Source organism: Salmo trutta, chromosome 37 (genome assembly GCF_901001165.1).
Source record: "Salmo trutta chromosome 37, fSalTru1.1, whole genome shotgun sequence".
Classification (NCBI taxonomy): Eukaryota; Metazoa; Chordata; class Actinopteri; order Salmoniformes; family Salmonidae; genus Salmo; species Salmo trutta.
Window position 1 is genome coordinate 22,999,685 of NC_042993.1, and position 25,872 is coordinate 23,025,556.

Here is a 25,872-nt window from a genome sequence, read left to right on the forward strand (position 1 = left end):
AACCACTCCTTTATTTGGGGTGTCTTGCTAATTGCCTACAATTTCCACCTGTTGTCTATTCCATTTGCACAACAGCATGTGAAATTTATTGTCAATCAGTGTTGCCTCCTAAGTGGACAGTTTGATTTCACAGAAGTGTGATTGACTTGGAGTTACATTGTGTTGTTTAAGTGTTCCCTTTATTTTTTTGAGCAGTGTATATACATCCAATAACAGCTTATGTGTTGCCGTTTGTCACGAAGCATAATGACAAATGTAGAATTTAAATGATGTTTTTATTATGACTGAATTGGCACGAATTAGAAAGATTAGTCAATTAAACATCACTTCACATCCATGCTGTAACAACTGGCATGAATAATGTGTTCACAAATAGGCACAGCTTGGGAGGTAATACCATTAAAGTTCTGCTACTGCAGCATGCTTGATATGAGTTCAGAAGCAAGAGTTTGAGTGTATTGTGAAGACAAGGCACAGTAGAGAACACTGAGTGCCAAGTTGTTTTCCCGGATGGCAGAACAGCTTCCATGCTCTCTTTCATTGTAATGTAGGCCAGCCTGTGTCGTAGAGAGACAAAATGAGAGCACAGCTCACAAGCTACAATCTCAGCAAAATCATCTCTGTGGAATTGTGGGCAGCAAGGTTATTTCTCACATAAACTGTGAGTATTTGAGAGCAGGGTAAGATGCATTGAGTTAAGCTATTTAACTATGAGAGAATGTTGAGTAAAATGTGGTCATAAGCTATGGTAGGAGTTAGTCACTTATAATAATAAAATGCATATACAGTTAATGAAATACTCTGCAAACACTTGGCTATGTAACACTGCCTCAAATTAGCAATACATTCAGATTTCTATGCAGTGAATCTAATTGCCACCAAAGCTACTTGCTATACACAGTGCATAGTATTACTTAATGGCTAGGACAAACTGCATGGTGTATTCACAAAACCTCATCACCATTTACCTTAATTACGCACACATCCTCTTTAAGGTGGTCAAATAGGCACCTTAAAGAGAATAACCCCTCAGGTGTTATTTAGAATAACCCCTCAGGTTGATAACATAATGATCCCTATTTGTCTGACTTGTTGCACCTCTATCAGCATCACTCTGAGTGTACGCACAGCGCCACGTTCTTGTGCCTCTCCCAGTAGTGGCAGTCCTCAGGGAAGCTCCAGGTGGCCCCGCTCTCCTTGTGGTGACTGACAGCATGTACCACGAACCCCGCCAGCTGCTTCTCCAGGACCTTCTCCATCACCCTTCTTCCCTGGCTCCTCCATCAGTTGCCGGATGCAGTCGCGAGGCACCGGTTGGGAACTGGTGCTGTAGGAAACCACCAGGTTGGTATCGTTCTCTTGCAGCACCGCAAACCAGTTCTGACCGGCCATGTGTTGGAAGTGGTACCCCGGCACGCCAGTTCCGATAGCTGCTGCCAGAGTGGTTGACCACTCGGACCGACCAGCTCACCCAGTCGTATTTCCTGGTGAGGAATTCCTGTACATCCTGAGCTGTGTCCTGAAGATTGCGTTCCTCTTTTTCCTGGAGAAGACGCTGGGCGTCAAGGCAAGCCTGTTCAGGGAAGGCTGCTACGCAGGCCTCGATGCATGCCTTCATTTTTGATTCCACTTCCTCGATTTTTCTGCTCCAGTTGTGGATGGTTTCCTCATCTGATCCCTTGGTGAGGGCATAGTGGCCCGGCAGGGCAATTAGGCCCAGGCAGAAGAGCTACTTCATCCTCACACAGAAGTCCTCCAGTAGGCGCCTGTTCCTCGCCTCATACCTGAGACAAATGGAGAACCAACCACTCAGCTGTTGTGAATAACAATAAAATTAATCATCATATTTACCATAATCACAAGTTAACAGTTCAAATTCATTCCACAAACTAAATTACTCAACCAATGACATGCTCCACAGATGCATAAAGGCCCATTTAGCATGGTTAAGAACACTTTACCTCTCCACCACCTCCAAGATGGACTCCCCAAAGCTGTTGGTGCCCATCAGAGCATCATACAGCACATACAGGTTCTTCTCCCCTCCGGTCTTGGAGAAGTGCTCCAAAAACAGCCTCTTCTTGACCTCCTGAAACTGTGGCTTGGCCTCCAGAATGTCCATGTACTTCCGGAACTGGTTCCTGATGTTCTCCTCCACCGAGAAGTACTGGGAATCCAGCCGGCCCTTCTTAATCTCACAGTCAATGTCTTCCTGCTGGGTGGACAGTATGTCGAGCTCGTTCCTCACGGACAGGAACTGCTCTTTGACATAGAAGACCTCTTTGCTTTTCACGGTGTCCAGGGCTAGTCGTAGGACAGGGGCGGCTAGCTTACAGAGAGGGAAGAGCTCCCCTACTGCGCTGGCCAACACCTCAGCCCCTCACCTCAAAACTCTCCATCACAGCCTCAATGGCCTCTTTCTTCTGGGCCACCCCCTTCTCCAGAGGACTTGCCATGCTCTGGAGGGAGAATCAATATGAAAGTTGAACTATGTGTCAATGCCTGTTTAGGTGTACCGGTCTTCAGAAATCTGGCTCAAAATCTGGAGGGAAAAGCTGCACATTAACCTCAAATAAAGTGGTTGAATGCCCTATAATAACAGTTGACATTCAATCCCTTATGGGGGCGCCATGTGTGAGTTTTCTCTCCAGAGTAACACAGATCAAATTAACAATTTCGATATCACTATTGGACGTTTACAAATAAGATTGAGAACCTTGTTACAGACCAAAACATACATTTATGGGCCACATCACGATTAAATCTTAAAGGGGCAATCAGCAGTTCCTACACACATTTTTGGAATTATAAAGTAATGATATGTACCCATTGATTCCTGAAGAATATAACATATAAATGCCTGAGCTTATCTTACCGTATCACAACCCAAAATATGAGCTGGTGTTACTCCAATGCTTGTCAACAAAGTAAATATAAACAAACACTATAAAGTCTCAAAAAATGGTTAAAAGTATATTTTTTATATCATGTATGGTCAGTCCTTACATCCATAGCTCTGTTTATGATATTAGAATTTTTTTTACGTTACGAACGTTATAGTGGAGGGGTGTTTTTTGTTATAGTTTCTACTGCTGTTTGTCCCTTTAATGATTGACAGTCAGTAAAAAGAAATACATAGAATATCATAATTAACTCAATAAAGTGCTGTAGTCAGGCAGCAAGTGTAATCACTGGCCATGAATGCCACTATGCCACTATTTACAGACACGTTTTAGAGATGCTTGTATACAAGAGCTACATTTTTATATCTGATATTGTCAAGGTCAAAGGTAAAAATCTGTATAATATTGAATGAGATGCAACATTTGCATGTAAAACAAATGACAATCTAAAGCCAAAAGGGATGATACATTTATCATGTTATAAAATGACTGAAATAGACAGAGGTGTGAGCAGCCCTTCACTGGGTCTGTTTATGCATCATTTGGTTTCAGAACGACCAAGTCCAAGCAATAGATATTTAAAAAATCCCCTTTCATCCCTTGTCTGCAAACTCTAATAGGCTAAATTATTGTGTCCTTGGTCAGACAACAATCCGTAGAGGATGGATGGTCATACAGCCACTGCGTCATTTTCAAATACATGATGTCCAATTAACCAATTAGCCTAAATAAATAAACACCAATTAGATGTGTTTTATTGGAATATCTTAGACTATATTTTTGCCATCCATCTGTGTTGTAATTTCCAATGTTTGAGAAAAAAATGAATAACAACATATAACACATTTTTGATACTGACTTTAATTTACTTCTACAGTTGTATTACTCCAACTGCAATTAATAACGATTGTAGGTCGAATAATATAATAATTCAGTGTTTTCCTTCATGCCCATGTATGATGGAGACACACTGTATAGGTACATTTACGCATGCATTTAGCTAAGTCCCATGAGAAACATTGATTACACCTTGCAGTCTTTACCCCTGTCTTGTTGTTAGAGAAACCCATTCCACTCTTACAACAGCACAGCGTTTCTTTACCTGGTAGTGGCTCGTCCTTCACGCCCGATCAGCCCCAACAGCTGCAGTTCAGATTTTTTTAAAGTTTTCCCACGGCTCTCTTTTCACTGTAATGTTGAGGTTAGGTCCCAAAACGAGAGCAGGATTCACGGCCACGCATTTAATATCTGCAGTTTGACATGTAGAGACAAAGAGAGAGAGGGGGACAGAGAGAGCGAGAGCGAGAGAGAGAGAGGAGCGCACACTATGTGGTGGAATATTTTTGGATTCCATCTCCCCTGACTCAGCAGCCAGTGCTTACGTTTAGAGGTTTTTGCTAAACTCTTATGCAAGAGGGAAAGATAGATGTGTCTGTGTATTCTCAGGTACAGGCATTTGGTTGAAGATCTTCGAAGAGACTATTGCGCACTTTGCGTGAAAGAGTCAGCCATTGAAAATGGGTGCGGAATGTGCACATATTGTGTATTCTGAAATGGTCAGAAAATATCGGTTAGTACAGCACGTTTGTATAAATGTGGGATAGTGTAACATGTTTTATCGATTAAGACATTGATCGATGGGTGAGACGTCGATACCTTTTACCGAGTCCATCTCCCCTACAGGGAAAGCTTTACTCTGCTACCTATAACACATACAATATTTTCTAGCCTAATCTTTTTGTTTAACCAGCATTGTATTCAGGAGTTTACTTACTGAAATCCAATTAATGAAGTGTTGTATACAATTTGGGAATGTGCATGACTGTTTGAAGCTTTTGACCTCATAATCAAAATGCTATTGTGGCATATTGTGCCTCTAATATTGTATAGGCTTATATGACAGTTCAATTACATTGATGAAAATGGTCAATTTTTACAGTTTTTACAATGGATTGAAACAACTCCCTAGTGTCTAAAACAATTAATTGCATCAGTTTTATTATCTCTCTCTCTCTCTCTATCTCTCTCTGTGCACGCCATAGACTCATGAGCTACACCCCATGTCCGCATGACCAGAAACCATTACGCATATCATTATTTATAAATCATTATAATCTGCTTATAGATTTGGTTAATGCACAATTGTACCTTTCTATTCATTGATATGCTATGAAACGGATGACAAAACACAATTTAATTTAACGGCATTTAATTGCCATTTAATAAAAAAATATATCTTATTTTTCGGTGTATTTGAGGCATGCAGCGGCCAATCTCAAAAGATGACTTCTGACTGATGCATAAAGTTGTGGGAGCTGCACATGTAGTCCAACTGCACATGAAACAAGTGAATCCGACACTTCATGAAGTTATGCAGGTAAGACAATATCCTTTCTCAGACAGTTGACCTACTTGTCTTAAAACCTGTTGGGGCTAGGGGGCAGTATTTGCACGGCCGGATAAAAAACGTACCCGAATTAATCTGGTTACTACTCCTGCCCAGTAACTAGAATATGCATATAATTAGTAGATTTGGATAGAAAACACTCTAAAGTTTCTAAAACTGTTTGAATGGTGTCTGTGAGTATAACAGAACTCATATGGCAGGCAAAAACCTGAGAAGATTCCATGCAGGAAGTGGAAATCTGATTTGTGGAATCACCTTCAACACTTTGCCTATGAAACACACCGTGAGTTAGGATTCATTTAGTTAGGATTCACTTCCTAAGGCTTCCACTAGATGTCAACAGTCTTTACAAAGTGGTTTGAGTCTTCTCCGGTAAAAACTGACCAAACGAGAGGCCTGGAAAGTTGGTCATAGGGGGAGGGCTATTACTACTATGACGCAGGCGCCCGTGGGTACCCTTTCGTTCTGAAACGTTTAGTAAGACAATGCAATCGTCCGCCTTGAATATTATTGAAGCTCTGATTGAAAAAGGCCCTAAAGATTTATGTTATACAACGTTTGACATGTTTGAACGAACGTAAATATATATTTTTTGCACATTCGTGACGACAAGTCCCGCGCGCCTCGTACATTATGAGTAGCCTTCGGAACGCGCTAACAAGAAGGAGCTATTGGGACATAAATTATGAACTTTTTCGAACAAAACTACATTTGTTGTGGACCTGGGATACCTGGAAGTGCCTTCTGATGAAGATAATCAAAGGTAAGGGAATATTTACAATAGTATATTTGATTTTAGATGGTTCCAAGATGGCGCTAACCTGTATCGCCTAGCCTATTTTTCTGAGCATAGCACCTCGTTTATTGCAAAGTGTGATTTCCCAGTAAAGTTATTTTTAAATCTGGCAATGCGGTTGCATTCACGAGATGTTAATCTATAATTCTTTGAATGACAATATTACATTTTAACAAATTGTTTTCGAATAGTAATTTTGTAAATTGTAGCCCTGATTCACCGGAAGCATTTGAGGGAAAATATTTTCTGAACGTCACGCGCCGATGTAAAATGCTGTTTTTATATATAAATATGAACTTTATCGAACAAAAAATGCATGTATTGTGAAACATGATGTCCTAGGAGTGTCATCTGATGAAGATTGTCAAAGGTTAGTGCTGCATTTAGCTGCGTTTTGGTTATTTGTGATGCATGCTAGTTGCTTTGAAAATGGCAGTGTGATTCTTTTTGGCAGGGTACTCTCCTAACATAATCTAATGTTTTGCTTTTGCTGTAAAGCCTTTTTGAAATCGATTCAGGAGAGTTGTATCTATAAAATGGTGTAAAATAGTCATATGTTTGAGAAATTGAAGTTATAGCATTTATGAGGTATTTGGATTTCGCGTGATTCCACTGGCTGTTGACTAGGGTGGGACGCAAACGTCCCAGGTTCCCAGACAGGTTAATAGATTTCAGTTTTGGTCCACCGACTCAGGGGAGGGGGGTGTGGGGGGAAACCTGTTTTTCTGGCTGGCATGAGGACTACGACAGAGGCGTAGCCTATAGCTGTGTGTGCTGTCTAGATGTCTGTTCTTTAACCGTGTAGTGGCCTAAAATAAAAGCAGACTTTTGAGTAGGCCTACTCTCATGGTAATATATTTTCCTAAATGAATGTATTTTTCATTTAGCCCCACCATGAGGCTTATCAAAACGGCCCATAGACCTTTACATTGATTTGCTAATACAGTTTGGTATACACCGGGCCCTCTGGTGGAAATATACAGTACACTCTTAGATAAATGGGTTCTTTGGCTGTCCCCATAGGAGAACCCTTTTGGGTTCCATGTAGAACCCTCTGTAGAAAGGGTTCTACATGAAACTCAAAAGGGTTATAGCCGGAAACAAGCATCTTCACACAACAGCATCTGCTGGCGACAAGAACATTCACACATTCACTAATACATCATAGTGATTTATTATAACGATGTTATAACTACTTGTGAGTTATGACAGCTAATAGCAAATGTTAAAATGCACTATATCATTAGGTATTAAATTCACTTATATGGCATCATATGTTGGTGCCTACAGTAGCAGTGTTACCAAATGTTTACATATCAGGATTCCAAGTCTATTCTGACACCTAGAGGTATGAAATTATGCTACAGCAGGGATCTCCTACCCTTTTCCTGGAGAGCTACCCTCCTGTAGGTTTTCGCTCCAACCCCAGTTGTAGCTTATCAACCAGCTAATTATTAGAATCAGATGTGCTAGGTTAGGGTTGGAGTGAAAACCTACAGGAAGGCATCTCTCCAGGAACAGGGATGAAGAGCCATGTACTACAGTCACTACCCGACTGGCTTTATGCGACACATGGGCCCGATCCCAAAAGGACCACTAGACCCTTTACCTTATGCACTTGTGGAGCTATGATAACATTAGACATATACAATCCATATGGTAATAGCTCCACCTTGCCCTCTGATAGCCTAAGTGGAAGTTTCACCATATTGCTTAAAAGAATAAAATCCTCTCAGATCTCCGCAAGTGCATAGGGTCTAGGGGTCCATTTGCGATTAGGCCATGGACTCAGGGGCAGACTGGCCATACGGCAGTTTAGGTAAATGCCAGATAAATTGTTCGTTTTTTTTGTTTCACAAAATTATTATTTGGCTAATAATTTGGGTCTTGGGGAAGAAAATGGGCCAGTGTGTTAGAAATGTTCATGGCTATTTCTGGTCCCAGTCCGTCCCTGCATGGACTTCTCAATTCTCAGCTCCTACCTTTTTCAATGTCTCAGATACAGTCAGGTCCATAATTATTGGCATCCTTGAAAAGATGAGCAAAAAAGACTGTATAAAATAAATAATACAAATACTGAGCTACAGTGCCTATAGAAAGTGTACACCCCCTTGAACTTTTTTCCCCTACAGATCTACACAATCTACTCCACATTTTCAAAGTGAAAGAAAGTAATACAATTTTTTTTTAAATATAATAATATGGAAATATCATAATTGGATAATGTCTATTTTGCATTAAAATGTGTGTAATTGTCCTGCAGAAAAATAAAATCCCAGGGTTAGGTTTTCAAAAGACTGAGGTGGGTTCTGTTGATCCTAACAAACTCCCCAGTCTCTGCCGGTGACAAAAATACCCATAACATGATGCTGCCACCACAATATTTGAAAATACAAAGGGATCAACAACATTGCATTCATTCCATATTACTGGCCTGTATGACAAAGTGAAAAGAAATGAGCCTGTCTTAAAAAATCCATTCCAAATAATCCATTCTGTTTGTAACAAGGCTGTTAAGTAATACTACCAGACAAAAGAGCAAATAAATTAACTTTTTGGCCTAAACTCAAAACTATATTGTGGTGGCAGCATCACGTTATGGGTATGCTTGTCATCGGCAGTGACTGGGGAGTGTGTCAGAATCAAAATAAATATTAAAGGAGCAAAGCCAAGGAAAAAAGTTTGAGAAAAGCCCAGTCATTTGAAAACCTCACCCTGGAATAGAGTTTTATTTTTCAGCGAGACAATGTGGTGGATGAATCAGAATTAGCTGGGTAACATAAGTAATTAAGATGTCTTATCTGCATAATATGCTTATGTGATATACTTGTTATTAGAATGTATTTCTTTGGACTCTGGTGTTGGCAGTTGCACTTCTTCCCTCAGCTGGGTCTCAGTCACTTGGGGCCCAGAGAGGGGAGAGGTCAGACTTGTCTTTTACATGTCTCTGGTGCTATGCAGAATATCAGAAAGGGAAGAGGACAGATGGAACATTGTCTTCATATGTGAATGTGTCTTTACCTATTCTTAAACCATGTGAAGGGATGGCGTGATTAATGGGGAACCAAAAGTCACTCCCTCCTTTGGCATTAGGGGGAGGTGTATGGCAGTGTCTGGAACCATTGTATGTCCTCTCTGATGCTGCACTTATCCTGGGATAGTGTATGACCTAGAGATTCACTCCACTCAGTGAGCTTGTCCAGGAGAGGGGTCAAGAAGGGGTTTTTCTTGAGATAGGAGTATCTAGAGTTGATAATTGAGTTATGCCATTGAATGAGCTAATGTTTTTGTGCTATACCAGTTTGGAGTAGGAGGACCAGACACAGGTCTTTACAATGAAAACTGTTGACACAGCAGTTGTTGTCTGCTATATTTTATAGATATCTTTCATACAAATCTTAACCTTGTGACCATTCTATGTATCTGTTGTTCGTCATGTAGGTTGAGAGGGGTGTATCTTTGTACTTTTGTGTTGTCACTCTCAACGGTTCATTAGAAATGGCAAATCGTTGAAAGTCAGTGCTGTTGCAAAGCTCTTATTATTAAAGATGTAGTTTAAGTATAACTCTGACTGATGTGTGAAGTTTAACTCTCCTCATTTGGTAATGCAGAAATTAACTACCACAACAATTACACATTTTAATGCCAAAGACACACCAGAATGGCTTTCCAAGAGTTGTACCTGAGTGGTCTAGTCTCAGTCCTGACTTAAATTTGCTTGAAAATCAGAGACAATATTTGAATATTGCTGTCCATCAATGATTCCCAACCAAATGTAATGAGTTTGAGCAATTTTGACAAAAACAATTGATATATGTTGCCCTAAGAGTTGTGCAAATTTGATGGAATCTTACTCCAAACGAATCACAGCTGTAATGGCTGCCAAAGGTGCTTCCACCAAGCATTAACTCAGGGTGGTGGAGACTTACCCAATTATGATATTTCAGTTTAGGTTGTTTAAGTATAGAAACATTTCTATAACCTTCTTTCACTTTGAACATGTTGAGTAGGTTGTGTAGATCTGTAGGAAAAAACATTGATTTTTATCACTTTTTAGTTTTAATTTTAAGGCAGGAAAATGTGAAAAAAATTGAAGATGGTGTAGACTTTATATTGCATGCTCAACATTTTTTGTAAATTATATTATTTTATACTAATACAATTGTTCAGAGAACAAGATTTTGTTTAACAAGCCTCAAAAGATAGGGTAAATAAATATTGATACCCCTGTTTTCAATACTCTAGCAGCCTCCCCTTGTGATGAAAACTACACTGATCCCTTTTCTAATTATATTATTTATAGTATAGTATTCTTTTTAATCAAGGGTGCCAAAAAAAATCATGGAACTGACAGCATGTATTGACCCTCATCATCATTTTGAGATAAACCAAATTAAAATAATACTTTTGTGAATGCCTCAGTATATTTTAATGCAAAAAATCAATCTAATACAAGTGATATTTTACATTCAATCTTTATTGATAGTGCTGCATAGTACAACCATGCAACAAAGAACATAACAAAAAATAGGCTATGACGTTTAGATGAGGAGCATATATTTTCAGAAAGCCGTAAATAGGTAAATATATTCCCATCTAATTCATTTTAACTGTCACGTCCTGACCAGTATAAGGGTTATTTGTTATTGTAGTTTGGTCAGCACGTGGCAGAGGGTATTTGTTTTGTGTGGTTCGGGGTGGTGTTTTTGTAGAAGGGTATTTGATTTATGTATTCCGGGGTTTTTGGGCACTGTTCCTTGTTAATGTATTTCTGTTTAGTCTAGTTAGTTGTATTTCTATGTTTAGGTTAATGGGGGGTTGGACTCTCAATTGGAGGCAGGTGCTTTCTCGTTGCCTCTGATTGAGAGTCCTATATATGGGTATGTGTTTGGTTTAGTGTTTGTGGTAGATTGTCTCTTGTTTTGCGTGTGTGAGCCTTACAAGACTGTTTTGGTTGTTCGTGAGTTCTTCGTCGTTTCTTATTTTCGTGTTTTCTCGGTTTCAATAAATATCAAGATGAGCATCCACATTCCTGCTGCGTTTTGGTCCTCCTTTCCCGACGACAACCGTGACATTAACAATGCAGAATTATAACTATTTAACAGCCATACATCTCGGTTGTAACAATATTAGAGACAGGGACTGGTACCACAGAATAGCCATTTCATTGATATAGGGTTATGAATCGCAGATATGGATCGGTGAGCATAGAAATGGCATCAGTATCACTGGAAATCTGAATAGTGGGGTTAATAGCACAGAAGAGATCAAATCAAACTGCAGTGCTTTAGAGCACAAGAACAAATGAAGTAGAGAACATAACTTTGTTAGGCAAAGACACAGTTAAGGGGACATGGAACATGGACCACAGTATAAGAGGAGACATTGTTGGTCAGTTATGAGAGGATACTGATCAAAATCATAACTACTATGGCAAATTAAGATATATAAAATCCCCAAAACATCTAGAAAACATCCCCATAATGTCTTTTAGAGTGATTTCTGATCTCTTACGCTACTTTTGGTGTAAATGGCTTCAAAATATGCAAATAATATAAGTGAAAAGAAAGAGTGTCACAGAGCAAAAACAATTCCCCAGAAATGTAATTATTTAGGGTGTGTTCGTAATTTGTGCTTCTCTCTCTTAAAGCGTTGTCAGATTCTCTGTTTGTATATTCAGAGCGTTTCGCTCTCGGAGCATTTAGAGGGCACAGTGGACGCTCTGGCCGAGGAGTAGGGTTGATCTCACAACGGCAGTCAAGCACCCAAGCTAACTGGCTACAGTTGACTAGCTTGCTAGCTACTTCAAGACACACATAGGAGAACACCTTACTCTGACCATTTTACTCGCCCTAGAATAGCTGGTTAGGCTGTTTTCATGTTGTTTATAGTGTTGGTGACAAACTGGGCTGCTGGCAACAATCTAATTATGTTTTTTTTTGCAGACGTTTACTGACACTGGTCATATTCAACAGGTGTTGCGTGTTCGTAAATTAATCAGTTATTCAACGCTCTGACACTCAGACGAGAGTGCTCTGAAATCGGAGTAGATGGCCAGAGTGAATTTACGAAAGCACCCTTAGTAAAAACAAACAAACATTTGTTCTAATACTTCATTTCTCTGATATACAAGAGAACACATAAGAGAGGAAGCACTTAAAGTTAATGTATACTTTGACCTTTTGTATTGTTGTGTGGTTAGTTTAGTGTTGTCACTGCACTTGGTTGGCTTACATCACATCCACCATAATGTAGTGTGTTCATGAAAACAAACTGAAACACCATACAATGTGGTTGAAAAGGAAACAGTAGTGTTTTTGGACAGTATAGTAACCCAGTTTTGGTATTACATTGAACAGGCTACAAGTGTTTAGCGTTAGTTGCACTATAACTTTCATCCCACTGACTTCATTATCAGGGTCATAGCTCTTTGACAGACAGTCTAGTGTTGTTGTTGAATAATTATGGAAATAACATAATGCTAGTGTTGTGTGTGTGTGGCATTAATTATTGGATTCCCTCCATAAATACATTCTTAGATAACTTTGGATATTTTAAGTTAGATTTTGGTTAAATTAGATTTTACAGTGCATTATTTATCAATACTTTTTTATACTATTTCCAATTAAATGCTAAATAGTTAATTTAGGTGCCGATAATAAGTAAAGTAATACTAATTAACCCACAGTAAAGCCAATAAAAAAATATATATATATTTATATAATTGCCATGCTCTGTTAATAGTGTCCACAGTATAGATAATGTTTATTTATTTGAAAGTGCTAGGTTGCATCAGTGGCACTATTAGATTTGCATGGAGTAGATATCTGTTCAAATAGATACCCATTATGGTGCATCTTACATTCATGCAACAGAATGAGCCCATTCGAACTGTCTCCCTCTAAATCACCAGCAAATACCTATGCAACACAACATATTTTTCAAAAGTGCTGAATATTGTCAGACATTAAAACCACTACATCTTACTCTTTAGAAGATAGGAATGACATAGTTAAATCTAATTAAGAGCCAGTCCAAATGTTGATATTCAGGCTGCTGTGTATGCAGGTTTCCATATCAACATTCACATATATTATATAGGTCTGTTAATTGACTACTGCTGTGGATGAGGCAAATCCCTAACTGTTTTCATTCAATCTACTTACCACTAACTCATAGATACCAACAGTGAATAGCCATGTGATCATTAAAGAATAATTCATCCACATCACAGGAGGCTGCTGAGGGGAGGACGGCTCATAATAATGGCCGGAACAGAGCGCGTGGAATGGCAAACACCAGTCCACTAATTCCGCTCCAGTCATTACCACGAGCCTGTCCTCCCCAGTTAATTAAGGTGCCACCAACCTCCTATGATCCACATTGATAGACAATTAACTGGTTGAATAAACAGACGTTGTATACACAGCTGACCTGGAGTAAGGAGAAAATGGTGGGAAGGAAGGAAGGAAGGATGCGGGGTCCTAAGTCATAGAGGAAATGTGGAGAGAGTCCTACATATTGAGGACAATTAGCAACCTCTACACCTTCTTCTCCTCCTCTTCTTCTTCTTCTTCACTTGCATTTCTGGAGGGCCTCCTGCATCCTCTCCTGCATGTGCTCCATCTTCTCGGCCCACTCATCGCTGATGCCCTCCTCGTCGTCTCCGATGACAGCGGCGTAACCCATGAGGGCGATCAGGCCAATGCAGAAGAGGTATGTGAGGCGCGTGCACAGGTTCTCCATGGTGCGGCGGCCGCCCTGCGAGTGCTTCAGGTACACCTCCAGGATGGGCCTGCTGAACAGCTTCGGCTTTCCCACCACACCCTCGTAGAGTGTGTGCAGGTTCTGGTCGCCTAGGTCGTTGGAGTAGCTCTCCTCGAAGTCATCCTTTTTGCGCTCACGGTGCTTGGGCCCCGCCTCCACCATCTCCATGAACTTGCGGAACTGGTTGTGCAGATTTTCCTCCACACAACAGTACTGGCCGTCCAGCGTCTCCTTCTTGATCTGTAGCAGGGCGCTGCGGTTCTGCTGGGACAGCTGGTCCAGGGCACGGTTGACCGAGCCAAACTCGCGCTTCAGCGTCTGGATGTCCTCATCGTCCACGTGGTGCAGCACCACTCGGATTAGAGAGCTGGCCACGCCAAATATGGGGTTGACCACAGCCGCAGCAGATGAGATGGTGGCCACACACTGCAGGACCTTCACCAGGCCCTGTTTCAGCTTGGCCCTGTCCTCCACGATCCCCATCTCCGACATGATGGCAAGCAGGGGGTCACGACACAGAAGTCAAAACCAGGTAGTGGTTTTATTATACAATCTAGATTTAATCCATTCCATTCATTGACAAAGAGGATTGCCCACCAGCCAAAAGGAAATTACTTTTCTTTTTAAATTGAGGGAAGAGGACTAGTTTAGTCTCCAAACAGCTTTTAACCTTACATGGATACTTCAGGATTTTGGCAATGAGGCCCTTTATCTACGTCCCCAGAGTTAGATGACTTGCAGATACCCATAGACTTCCAGTCACTGCGCTAATGCTAGTTAGCATTGACTCGCAAAATTACCTCTAACTTCCTTCATACTGGACACAGACATAAAAATGGTCTGACTCTGGTGAAGTAGATAAAGGGCCTCATTGCCAAAATCCCAAAGTATCCCTTTAAAGCCCTCATATGCCCACCCGACCCTGGGAGTGGATGAGGATCAGATCCCCTCACACTGGGCCAGCAACTCATCAATCTTGGCCTGAATCTTCTCCACCCTGGGGGCCCATTTATCCCTGAATTCAACGTTCACCCTCCTCTCTGACCACCGTATATGCCATTAGTGTCATCAGGCCCATTTGAAAGACATTAGCCAGTTGGGAACACTTTTTCTCCATGACGTCTCGTTTTTGCTTGTAGTGCTCTAGGTACACCTTCAGCAAACCTCTTTGTTCAAAAGTTGTATTCTCTTCTATGACACTGCTGTAGTACGTGTCTAGAGCAAGGGTATCCTTGTCTCTCTCATTGGAACTCTGAACTCGTTTTTGATCTGTTCCATGGTGTTGAGGGCGGTGTACTGGTGCTTGATATACTCTTCATACTTGCTGTACTTCTCATTGACCTCGTTCAGGTGAATCTGCTTCAGAATCTGCTGGTTTGTCTTGGAGATGCTTTCCAGCTTGGCGTGGTTGTGGCCGAATTGTTGGGCGTCCAGGTTTTGGGTGAGGTCTTTGGCGACCAGGCCCTATGTCACCTTCACCACTGCAGTGACTATGTCGGCCTTCCCTGTAGCTCAGTTGGTAGAGCATGGCGTTTGCAACGCCAGGGTTGTGGGTTCGATTCCCACGGGGGGCCAGCACAGAAAAAAAAAATGTATGAAATTGTATGAAATGTATGCATTCACTACTGTAAGTCGCTCTGGATAAGAGCGTCTGCTAAATGACTAAAATGTAAATGTAAATGTAATGTCAAAGAGTGGGTTAATGGTAGCGGCGGAGACTTTCTCCATGCCTTGTAGGATTATGACCACTGTCTCCTTGTCCATGGCTGCTGCTGTACATACGACTTCACTGTCATCCTAGAGAGAAGAGTATTTTAGTATGTACATCGCTAATGTCTGCAAGTAGTGCCAACTTTATTGAATGTGAATTATGTGGGGTGATTTACTTTAACTTGTATTCAGAATATTCACAAAGCAGCCTTGTGAATCCTTGATAACTTTTTATTGTGTACGCACATTCGGCAAATGCATCTGTAATTTAGCTGAATAATAATAGAATATTGTCATACAGCTGAAGAACAGATTAGCCTGCTCTTTGAACACCGACTGACTCTACAACATTGGGACACAACATTATACCCCTTATTTTTAACAAACAGAACAAGTATCCTGCTGCAGCCAATGGCAGATGGTTGCTGTCCAGTTCTGAAACTGGAGTTTAAAACACCATATATGCCCCACATTAGATGGAAATGTTAATTAAATAAGTACTCTTCTCAGAGTATTGATGAATGTACCATATTTTATGCAATCATTGGAGGGGATTACGTCTTTTGATATCAGTGCGATCTACAACTAGCACTATTCAATCTGAAATTGTGGACAAAAATAGATGTTACTGTGCTAGATACATTCAATGTCCATTGATTTAATCTAAAATTATGATTAGTAATCGGATCTTACCAGAGTCAAGTCGGTAGCTGTTTCCATCCTTCTGGTTCTGTAGTAGTACTCTTGGTAGTTGTGCTTCTGTGGTAGTAGTAGTAGAAGTAATAGTAGTAGTAGTCTTGGTATTGTGGTTTTGTTGTCTCTGAACTAGCAGCCTTTACATCCATCAGTAGACCTTGGCCAGTCCTCCGTGCCATGTAAGGGCAGGGTGTGGGAGTGGCTCATGTATACACAATGCTGATTGGGTTACGGGGAAAAGGCTACTCTTCAATCCACTTTTGATTGGTTCACTATCCCACGGCCGCAGTGTCGAGTGATGCCAACTTCCATGGAAAGCTTCCATTAATGTGAATGGAACTAGAGGAATGAGGAGTGACAATGACAAAGTGCAAAAAGATTTTTTAAATATTTTGTGTTTTTTTTGGCTGTGTCTTCAGAAGGTTTAGATGGAAATGATCTTGAAAGTTATGATGCCAAACGACGCAACTGCACACACAAAGCTACTGAGATGAGGATGTCCATGGTTGCTGTTTCAAGACAGCTGCTAATGTAGCACATGGGGATATGTAAATCTTACTCCTCAACCTGAAGTGTCCCCACTTGCGCCACCAAATAGCTAGTTTTGTGTGGCGTGACTGGTAAGACGCTTTGGGAGGGCGGTCACATGTGCTAGCAAACAAGAGATCCTGGGTTTGAGCCTCTGTGTGAGCCGAATTAGGAGGAAGTGGTACTCGCTAAGCAGGAAGCGTGACGTCCATTTTACTAACACAAGTACCACAGCTGTCATGTAACTGATACCCATTGTCAGCTAAGGGGTGCACAGAGGTGTAGCAACAGCCAAAATAAAACTATACACAGTACAGTAAGTTTACTACGTAAAACAGAAATGTAGGTAAAATAGTGAAAGCTTTAATCAAAGTGGAGGTGATATGTAGGGTACATTAAGAAGTGTCAGAGCCTTTGTATCATTGCTGTGAGTAAAATATCTAAGTAAAATTCAGAGTAAAATTTGGAAAAAGTATTTGTATCTGTTGACAAGTGAGTGGAGGAATTGTAATGGCTTACGCTGAGTCACAGCTCCTGGTATGGGACTCTGATGTGATGCCTGAAATAAATAACATGCACTTATTACTACTAATCACCGTACCTGAGCACAGCTTGTAGTGTCCATTCAATTTCCAGTTGATATTGGACAGCAGTGAAGCTGTTAACAGCCATCTCTGTTAGTGAAACCTAAATCAGTGTGCTGCTAACAGCTTTAATTCCTCAACTGTCCCTGTGTCCCTTTACTGGGCTCAAACCAGTGACGCTCTAATCGCAAACACACGTGACCGCACTCCTTGACAACTTACCAACCAGTTGCGCTATAGAAAATGATCCGATACAATAGCACCATTGGCGACATTTAAGCTAGTTGTGTGGAGTAAGCTCATGGCACTTTCTTACCTCCATAACATTAGCATAGCAGCCCTCCTTTCAGCACAAGGCCGATGTGAATGTACTTTTATGGAGGGGACTGATAGTTCCAGTGAGGAAGTCATACATTTTGAGTGGTTGTTAGAAGCAATGGACACTAACAGCCACTGGGCAGGACACTGAATCATACAGAGAAGCAGAGATGACAGAATATCTGAGCTCAATTTTGGTGGAAGAGAAACCTGTTGTAGGGCCCATAGTGTGTCAGATGATGCAACTGCACATACTGTACAAAGAGATACTGAGATGAGGGTGTTAACTGCTGCCAACAACCATACCACAGCTATCGAGCAACTGACACCTAAAGTTGTAGCAACAGACACAATTATGTTATACACATTGCAGTAAGTTTCCATAAAACACCCTTATTATTATGACAGAAATGTAGGTAAAATAGTGAAAGCTTTAATCAAATTGGAGTTCATATGTAGGCTATATTAAGAAGTGTCAGACAGAGCCTTTGTATTTTGCATGTGATTAAAATATCTAAGTAAAATGATCTAAGTAAAATTTGTAAAGAAGTATTTGTAGCAGTTGACAAGTGAGTGGAGGAATTGTAATTGCTTACGTTGAAGGGTTTGACAAGCTCCTGGACTGCGACTTCAGGCTCTGATCGATGTGACGCCTAAAGAAAAGATAACATCCATCAAGATTGGGGGAAAATATGAACTGCATCTGTGCACAGCTAATAGTGTTCTCTCAATTTCTAGATGAGATTAGACAGCATCTCTCTCTACAGCCTTTCATACAGTTTCTAAAAGGAGATCACATTGCCTACTATACAGAGACATTGTATTTGTCAGTGAAGGAGTTAACAGCTATCTCTGTTAGCATTGCAGCCCTCGGTTCAACACTTCAGCACCACGCTGCTTTGAATGTGCCTCTAAAAAAAGACTGATCGCTCCAGTGTAGCCATGATATCAGCGCTAGCAGGTGAAATGTGGAAGTCATGCCCCTCAAGTGGTGGTTAGAAGCTAACAGACACTGGACAAGACTGAGTCATACAGAGAAGCAGAGACAACAACAGACTGAGCTTAATCTCAGTGGAAGAGAAACCTGTACTATGGCAACACAGTTGCTTAAACTGTTACATCAAAGACAATACTGTACATGAAGTGAAATAATTTCATGGTGCTAATTTAACCTGCATGAGTTGAGTGAGATTGATGGACGTTTTCAAAGATCGGCAGTTGTTGCCAAAGGTGTACCTAGATCACTGCGACCGAAACCGAGGTGGCTTAGCGGCAAAATGCTGGGTCATCTCTTCCACATGTTTGAAATACAAAATATGTTGTTGGTTTTTTAGCTGTGGGTTTACATGGACATTATCTTGAAAGTTATTATATGATTCCACATGATGCACACAAAGAGCTACTGAGATGAGGGTGTTTGTGGTTGCGTTTTTTGTTTTACAGCTGCTAACAACAGTCACACAGCTGTCGTGCAACTGACTTACATTGTCAGCTGTTTCTAAGGAGTGCACAGAAGTGATGTAACCAAAGTAATATGGTGGGAGCTACTCTTCAATACACTTTTTGTTCGCTCACATGGCCACTACTGCAGTAGAACATACAGTAGCTACAAACCAAAACAGAAGTCTAAAATCTGGAGTAGCAGTGGCATTTGGCAGTGAAGGAGTTAACAATTTTCTCTTTAAGCATAGCAGCGCTCTGTTTAGCACTTCAGCACGGTTGGCATAACTATAGTACTACATCAAAGACACTACTGTACATGAAGTTAAATCATTTCACTGTGTTCTAGTGGAGGAATTCAGAGGCTAATTTAACTTGTATGAGTTGAGGTGTATTGTCTGAAGTGCTTTCTCAGTCTACACAGTGGTTCTTATGCTCATGTTTAAATATGTTGTAAAAACACGTAATTGTAGACCAAGGTGTTTTTGAAAAAGCACAGCCTTAATGTACCACAGTCACAAGTTGAATTTGACAGATATCAGACTGAGAGCAGTGGCGGTGTCAAAGTGAGAGCCTGCTCATAATCTCTTTTAGTCTCTCACCTCACTGAGTGCAAATGAAAGGATAGGAATGCCTACTGAGACCACAGCCACTACAAACATACACCCCAGTTGTGGGATTGCAGCAGTGGCTAAATGCCCATGGGTTCTGGCAGAGGTGCACCCACATATACAGGCGGAGACAAGGGTTTATCAAGAGTAGAGGCACTGCACACAATATAGTGTGAGGAACACCCAGGTTGCCTGTCTGTCTTTGGTCCCACTCACTCTTTTCTGCCTGAATCTACCAGAGAGGGCAGTAAAATGTACATATTTTTATGGGGTGAAAAAACTCAGTCAGATTTCAGCACCAATGATGTGGACTGAGTAGCAGTGTCACTCCAGAGCACATTTTAACCCTTTACATTCAGGCAAATATTAGTTAGTAGGTTTGGATAGGATGTTATTGAAATTAATATGGGGGAAAGAAGGAAATTGAAAAGAAGCAAATGGGGAGATAGTAGCTTAACGTAATCTGATTAAAAGCCCATTTTTCATGAGAATATGATCCCTTTTACGACATTTTCTGCCTTCCGGTGCTCAATTAACCCTTACCACACCAGTGAGACAACATGTCACTTTCTGAGATCTGAAATATACCTATGGATACAATTTCTAATTACTTTGGATAATTATTTATATTTTTGTGTCTTTCCCTTTACAGATAACACTGCATCTGAGAGAGAACTCGTTACCCATCACCCATCAGTCAACCCAATACGGCTTTGAAATGTAGGTAATGAAAGTTAATTGTTTTATTTAACCTTGTGGGGAAAAAATGTACTTCTAAAACAACAAAAACAGCAAAGAGTTAAGTAATTTAAGAAACATAAAGCACTATTACAGACATTTTCACATTAGTAGTCTGTCTATCATCATGCAGAAATGCCAGCAAGCGGCACTGTAATTTAACCCTTTGTACAAATGAAGCCTGTGTTTAATTGTTCCTCCCAATTGAATGCTTTATAACTGGTGGTTTCAATTCTACCCATCCCATAGTAAACTGTTGGTACACAGTAGAAAAGTGTATGCATAGAAAAGTGGATTTATATGGGCTGTTAACCCAATATGCTATTTCAGGGAAACTGCTGACCAGGCCACTAACATCTCCCTTTTAGGTTAACCGATCACCACTGTGCTACTGTATAGCTGAGCCTTCAGAGACTCAGGACCATGCAGCACTCCATGTTTGAAGCAGTTAGTCTAGGCCCATGTCCTGAAACCTCAAATACCACCATTATTTCCCAAATAATTAATTTAATTCTAAGTTAAAGATGGTAATTTGTATTCAAACAACATATTTTGCCTGATCATGAGCACAAACAAGGCAGCTGCGATGGTGCTTCAATCAGGAAGTGGGCAGTTACTCTCACCACTCTCCCTAAGTGCAGCGGCCATCTTTACAGTCTCTAGATATGCACATAGCAGAGCAAGCTAAATAAATTCTACATGTTATCTCACACTAAAATCTTTACAAAGTTTACCATTTGCATGTTTGCTCTTTATTTGAATAATTTTGTGTCTCTTACTGTTCAATCATCACAGCTTCCCATCTGTCTTTACAGAGCACAGCCTGTGAAACAGTTTGGGCACTTCCCTTTGGACAACAGCCCTGAGACCAATGTAGAGCTGACCATAGCTGACTAACACAATAGACAACAATACAGTTTCTTCTGGAGTTTTACTGACTTTGTGCGTACTAAATCCAACCCACATCTCCTCTGCAGTAGCACAGAGCCATCAAGCTCCATTCCCTTCCCAGCTATGGCTCCCCCTAGCCGTGCTTCCATATTTCCTTAAATATGCACAGCATAATGGCCTGTCCCTTCCTTCTCTATAACATTTTACAGACACCACCTAGCACCTGAAAATCTACATTTTTCTGGATACATTTTGAGATTAGAGTCTCTATATACCCCACATCCATCCAATGGCACCCTAACCATAGTAGAACATAGCTTTTCTTACCTTTACAAAGTGCCTCTCTCTATACTTCTCGCTCTCTCCAAAGTCCCAACCTCGATAGCCTCCTTCTTCCCAGAAATCCCTGCAAAAGGGGCACTTCCATGTAAATTGAATGTGTAGAGGTGCTCATATTGGACTCAACCATTACTGTAAAATATAGAAGGCCCCAGATGCTCAGTAAGGGCCTATTTGGGTACATAGTCCCACAAGTGCCAACATGTCCCTTTGAAATGGTATGACACTGGCCCTATAGTAAATACCCCTCCCCAAACTCCCTCTGTCCTCCCCCAATGACTTTCACATCATATGGCCCATCCACCAGTCATACAGCCAATATTGAGAATAAATTGTCACTTGCTGCACAAATTAGCTCTGAGAGTTTCCACTGGGGTTTTGTAGATTCACCAAGCCTTGGAGCCTCTGAGAGCGGCTCAAAATCATTACTAGGGGATATTTTGGACACACAGAGACGCCTTTTTATTAAAACTGACCACTTGAATGCAGAGGAAAATATGCTGGTGGGAATATGATGCAATCAAGCAAAAAGAGAGCACCGTCTCCAAGTGTCCCTCTCCAAAAGTGCAGAGATGTATCCAGTGGGACAAGGAGATTTCCACTCACACAACGAGAAGGTAATTAAGCTCCAGAAGTTTAAAATGTAATTTCTAAGAATGTTTTTCTTCATATATTACTGAACAAATCATCAGTTTAAGTGGTGGATGACAAATGCCAATTTTGGGGTCCGCGCTTTGAAAGCCCAACAGGTAAGCTCACTAACTGACAGGACACACGGTAGTGCACAAGGTAAGGACTTCATTCTTGTTCAAAACTATATGTATATACATAAATAAACTATTTCTTTAAATAATTTGAAGGTGTCATTAATATCAATGGTGTATCATCTCAAATTTAAATTAGACATATTTACCATATAGTCTACAATATACACCTACCACTTTATTATCATATTTTATTCAGCACTAGCCTTCAGTTGACAGCATTGTCCTGAAACAAGATAACATGCTAATGTTTTTAAAATAAACTTACATAAACGTTAAGTCTAGAATCAGAAAATGAACAAAACATAGCCTAGCAGTTTAAGACTTGACTGAACCAAATTTGATACAGCCTACCCGAATAAGCAGCTATATTTCAGGATCTGGCAGTAGGCATCAAGACATGACATGAGTATGCTTTAGAAATGTCCAGTGTTTTAAAAACAAACACCAAAACCTTGTAGTCTTATTTCACAGTATTTCCAAAGTAGAAGTGGTGGTAAAACAAATGCCAGTATTTTCCTGCGAGTCCAGGGGCCTGTTGCACAAAAGTAGAATTAAGACATCCGGGATAAATGACTCAGCTGAGCTCAATGAAGCCAAAACATGTGCGTCCAGGCTTAATTGGTTGCACAAAGACCAAGCCAGGATGAGCAGACACGGATTCATTAAGCCAGGTGAAACCAATCCTGGATAGGTGCGCGCTCACGGCTCACTCAAATAGACCCCGCCACAGATCACAGATTAACTGATTTACCATGGCAACTAGAGCCGCGTACTTTTCCCCGTCGGAAGCACAAATCCTCATGGAGGCATACGAGGAGGTAAAAGATATAATTAAGAAGAAAGGCAACACCGCCACAGTGATAAAGCAAAGAGAAAAAGCGTGGCAAAGTATTGCAGACCGCCTGAATGCGTAAGTAGTGCACAATTACACAGTCACCGCTCCGCTGAAACATCACAATTACAATTCAAATATTTAATTCACATCTCCAAAAATGCAGTTGTACTGTAATTATGAAACGGTTAAATTTTTAATTGAAATGCACTGCAGATATGAGTGAAATTGTGTAAAGTAACTCCATCACACTGTATAAAGCTATGATAGATTTTTAGATATTTTTACTGAAAACAAGACAAAAATACCAAGTAATTTTTTGCAGTGTGACTCCATTAAATGTGTGTGTGTGTGTGTGTGTGTGTGTGTGTGTGTGTAGATTAAACATGAACGGGCCAAAACGGACATGGCAGCAGGTCAAAATCAAATACAAGAACATTCTGCAGAATGGTATGGTCCCTGACTAATATTTAACAAAGCACAAGCATATATTGTACCCAGAAGGTGCCTGCTCACACATTGTCTGTACTGTTTTAGCAGTGAAAAAGAATACCCACAGACAAGGCACGGGTGGTGGGTCACCAAAGGCTGACCTTACCCCAGCAGAGGACATGGCCTTGGAGCTAAATAAAGGCAGGCCCGTCTTAGAGGGGATCCCTGGGGGGAAAGAGACGAGCATAGGTTCCTCCCAAGATGCCAACCGCTTCATTCAAGGTATGTCCTTCCATCTCTACATGGGATACAACCACATTCATATTGAATCAATTTGGACTGTCTGACTTTGGTTTACCTATTGCCTTGCAGTGTCTGGCAGCACTGTGTTCCTGTTAGAGCCACCAGCACAAGCACCAGACGATGCTGATCCAGTGAGTACTCCATCAAAGGCATACTGTAGGCCTGGCATGTCTTGTCTACTAGCTTCAATATGAATCCGATTAAATGTGATAGGGTGAAGGCCCCAGTGCAGCAGCAACAGCACATGATGGAGACGATGATGAGGAGGAGACCATCTCTCTGGATTCCAGAAGGCATGAGGTATCATGTTAAGACTGTGAAAGTACTATTTACTCTACAATGGTGAGGAGTCCTCATCAAAATCAAAAAATCTAATTTCTTTTACAGGACCCAGATGCTATACAGTGGGAAAACCAGCCTGGCAACATAGTGAGTATTAATAAAAGGACACCACATCCTGCCAAATTCCAGCTGCGCTAATTGTATTGTGTTCACAGAGCGCACAAGCTATCAGAAAGTTGTATGGCAACCACCTCCGGCGCCAAATAGAACTGGCAGACATAGACATTCAGTACAAGAAGAAAAAGATGGAAAATCTTGCACTGGAGTCCGAAATAAAAAAGAGGACAATTAGGAAACTGGACCTTGAAATAAAAAAACTTGAGAGGGAGGTGAGATATGCCTTCAATGTACACTGTATGCTAACTGTAACACAAATGTATTAATCATTATTTTTCTTTCCTCCCCCAGCTCCAAGAAGATGACACAGCTCAAAATAAAAATTAGGTATATTCTCGTAAAGTCAAGTGAGCCATGACATATGAGCTCTTATTGTGAGCACACAGGACGGTGGCATCTTTCTAAGGTTTTTTTTATTTTCCCAGCAATCAGTACAACCAAGTCATCGTTATAAGGCATCGCCCTCTTTTGCCCACCCCCCCAGCACCAGGTGTGGCCACTAGCCTATATGAAGGCCCAAAATTGTGTGTTCCTTTCTGCTCTGACAATGGCATGCCCATTCGTGCGAGATGTGGTGGATGAAGAAGCACTTGTGCTGAGGAGAGCCTTCAGGCGAGAAAGGGTCTTCAGGGACCGGTTGGACCCACTGGCCTTCCCTGATGACCATCTATATGAAAGATACAGGTTTTCTGCAGATGGCATCAGGTATCTATGCAGACTACTGGGTCCCAGGATTAAGCACCGCACTGCACGGAGCCATGCACTGAGTGTGGAGCAAATGGTTTGTGTGGCCTTGCGCTTTTTTTCTAGTGGAGCCTTCCTGTACTCAGTGGGGGATGCAGAACAGCTGAACAAGGCCACAATTTGCCGCACAATAAGGAGTGTGTGTCTGGCTATCAAAGCATTAGCAGATGTCTTCATCTCCTTCCCTGGCCACAGAAGACTCTGTGACATCAAAGAGGAGTTCTATAGGATTGCAGGTAAGAGGATCTACAAATTACAGGACAACTGTTAACACATAGTAGGATACTCATTACTTTGTGTGACAGGTTTCCCCAATGTCATTGGTGCAGTGGACTGCACACACATAAGGATAAAAGCCCCCTCAGGTGCCCATGAGGCCGATTTTGTGAATAGGAAATCCTTTCACAGCATTAATGTTCAGGTGAACATAACTTTTTGATATTGTCCATTGACGAACACTCTGCATTGCCAGTGATGTGCATTGATTGGTGTAATATTCCTCATCTTATGATTTCAGATGGTCTGCAATGCTGACTGTGTGATCAGCAATGTTGTGGCAAAATGGCCTGGCTCAGTCCATGACTCCAGAATCTTTCGGGCCTCTGAA

The 25,872-nt window shown here is 41.0% G+C and overlaps 1 protein-coding gene, 1 long non-coding RNA gene and 1 pseudogene across 4 annotated transcripts; 1 reads left to right on the forward strand and 2 right to left on the reverse strand.

The window, feature by feature from the left end:
* Positions 1-291: 291 nt before the first annotated feature.
* Positions 292-2,499, reverse strand: LOC115176874 (protein rapunzel-like; annotated as a pseudogene).
* Positions 2,500-3,857: 1,358 nt separating this feature from the next.
* On the forward strand, positions 3,858-24,188 carry LOC115176876 (uncharacterized). 3 transcript variants are annotated; one of them, XR_003872302.1, is made up of 7 exons: positions 3,858-4,473; positions 5,162-5,280; positions 20,413-20,480; positions 21,314-22,345; positions 23,707-23,777; positions 23,865-24,041; positions 24,132-24,188. It is a non-coding gene; the product is annotated as an uncharacterized LOC115176876 (long non-coding RNA). The 3 variants fall into 3 exon arrangements; XR_003872301.1 differs by having other exon boundaries at positions 3,959-4,473; positions 20,413-20,484; positions 23,707-24,041; XR_003872300.1 differs by having other exon boundaries at positions 3,959-4,473; positions 23,707-24,041.
* LOC115176875 (protein rapunzel-like) lies at positions 12,848-14,676 on the reverse strand. The gene has a single exon (XM_029737227.1). It carries the CDS (start codon positions 14,363-14,365, stop codon positions 13,682-13,684), a length of 684 nt encoding a protein of 227 aa, XP_029593087.1. The 5' UTR covers positions 14,366-14,676; the 3' UTR covers positions 12,848-13,681.
* Positions 24,189-25,872: the final 1,684 nt, after the last annotated feature.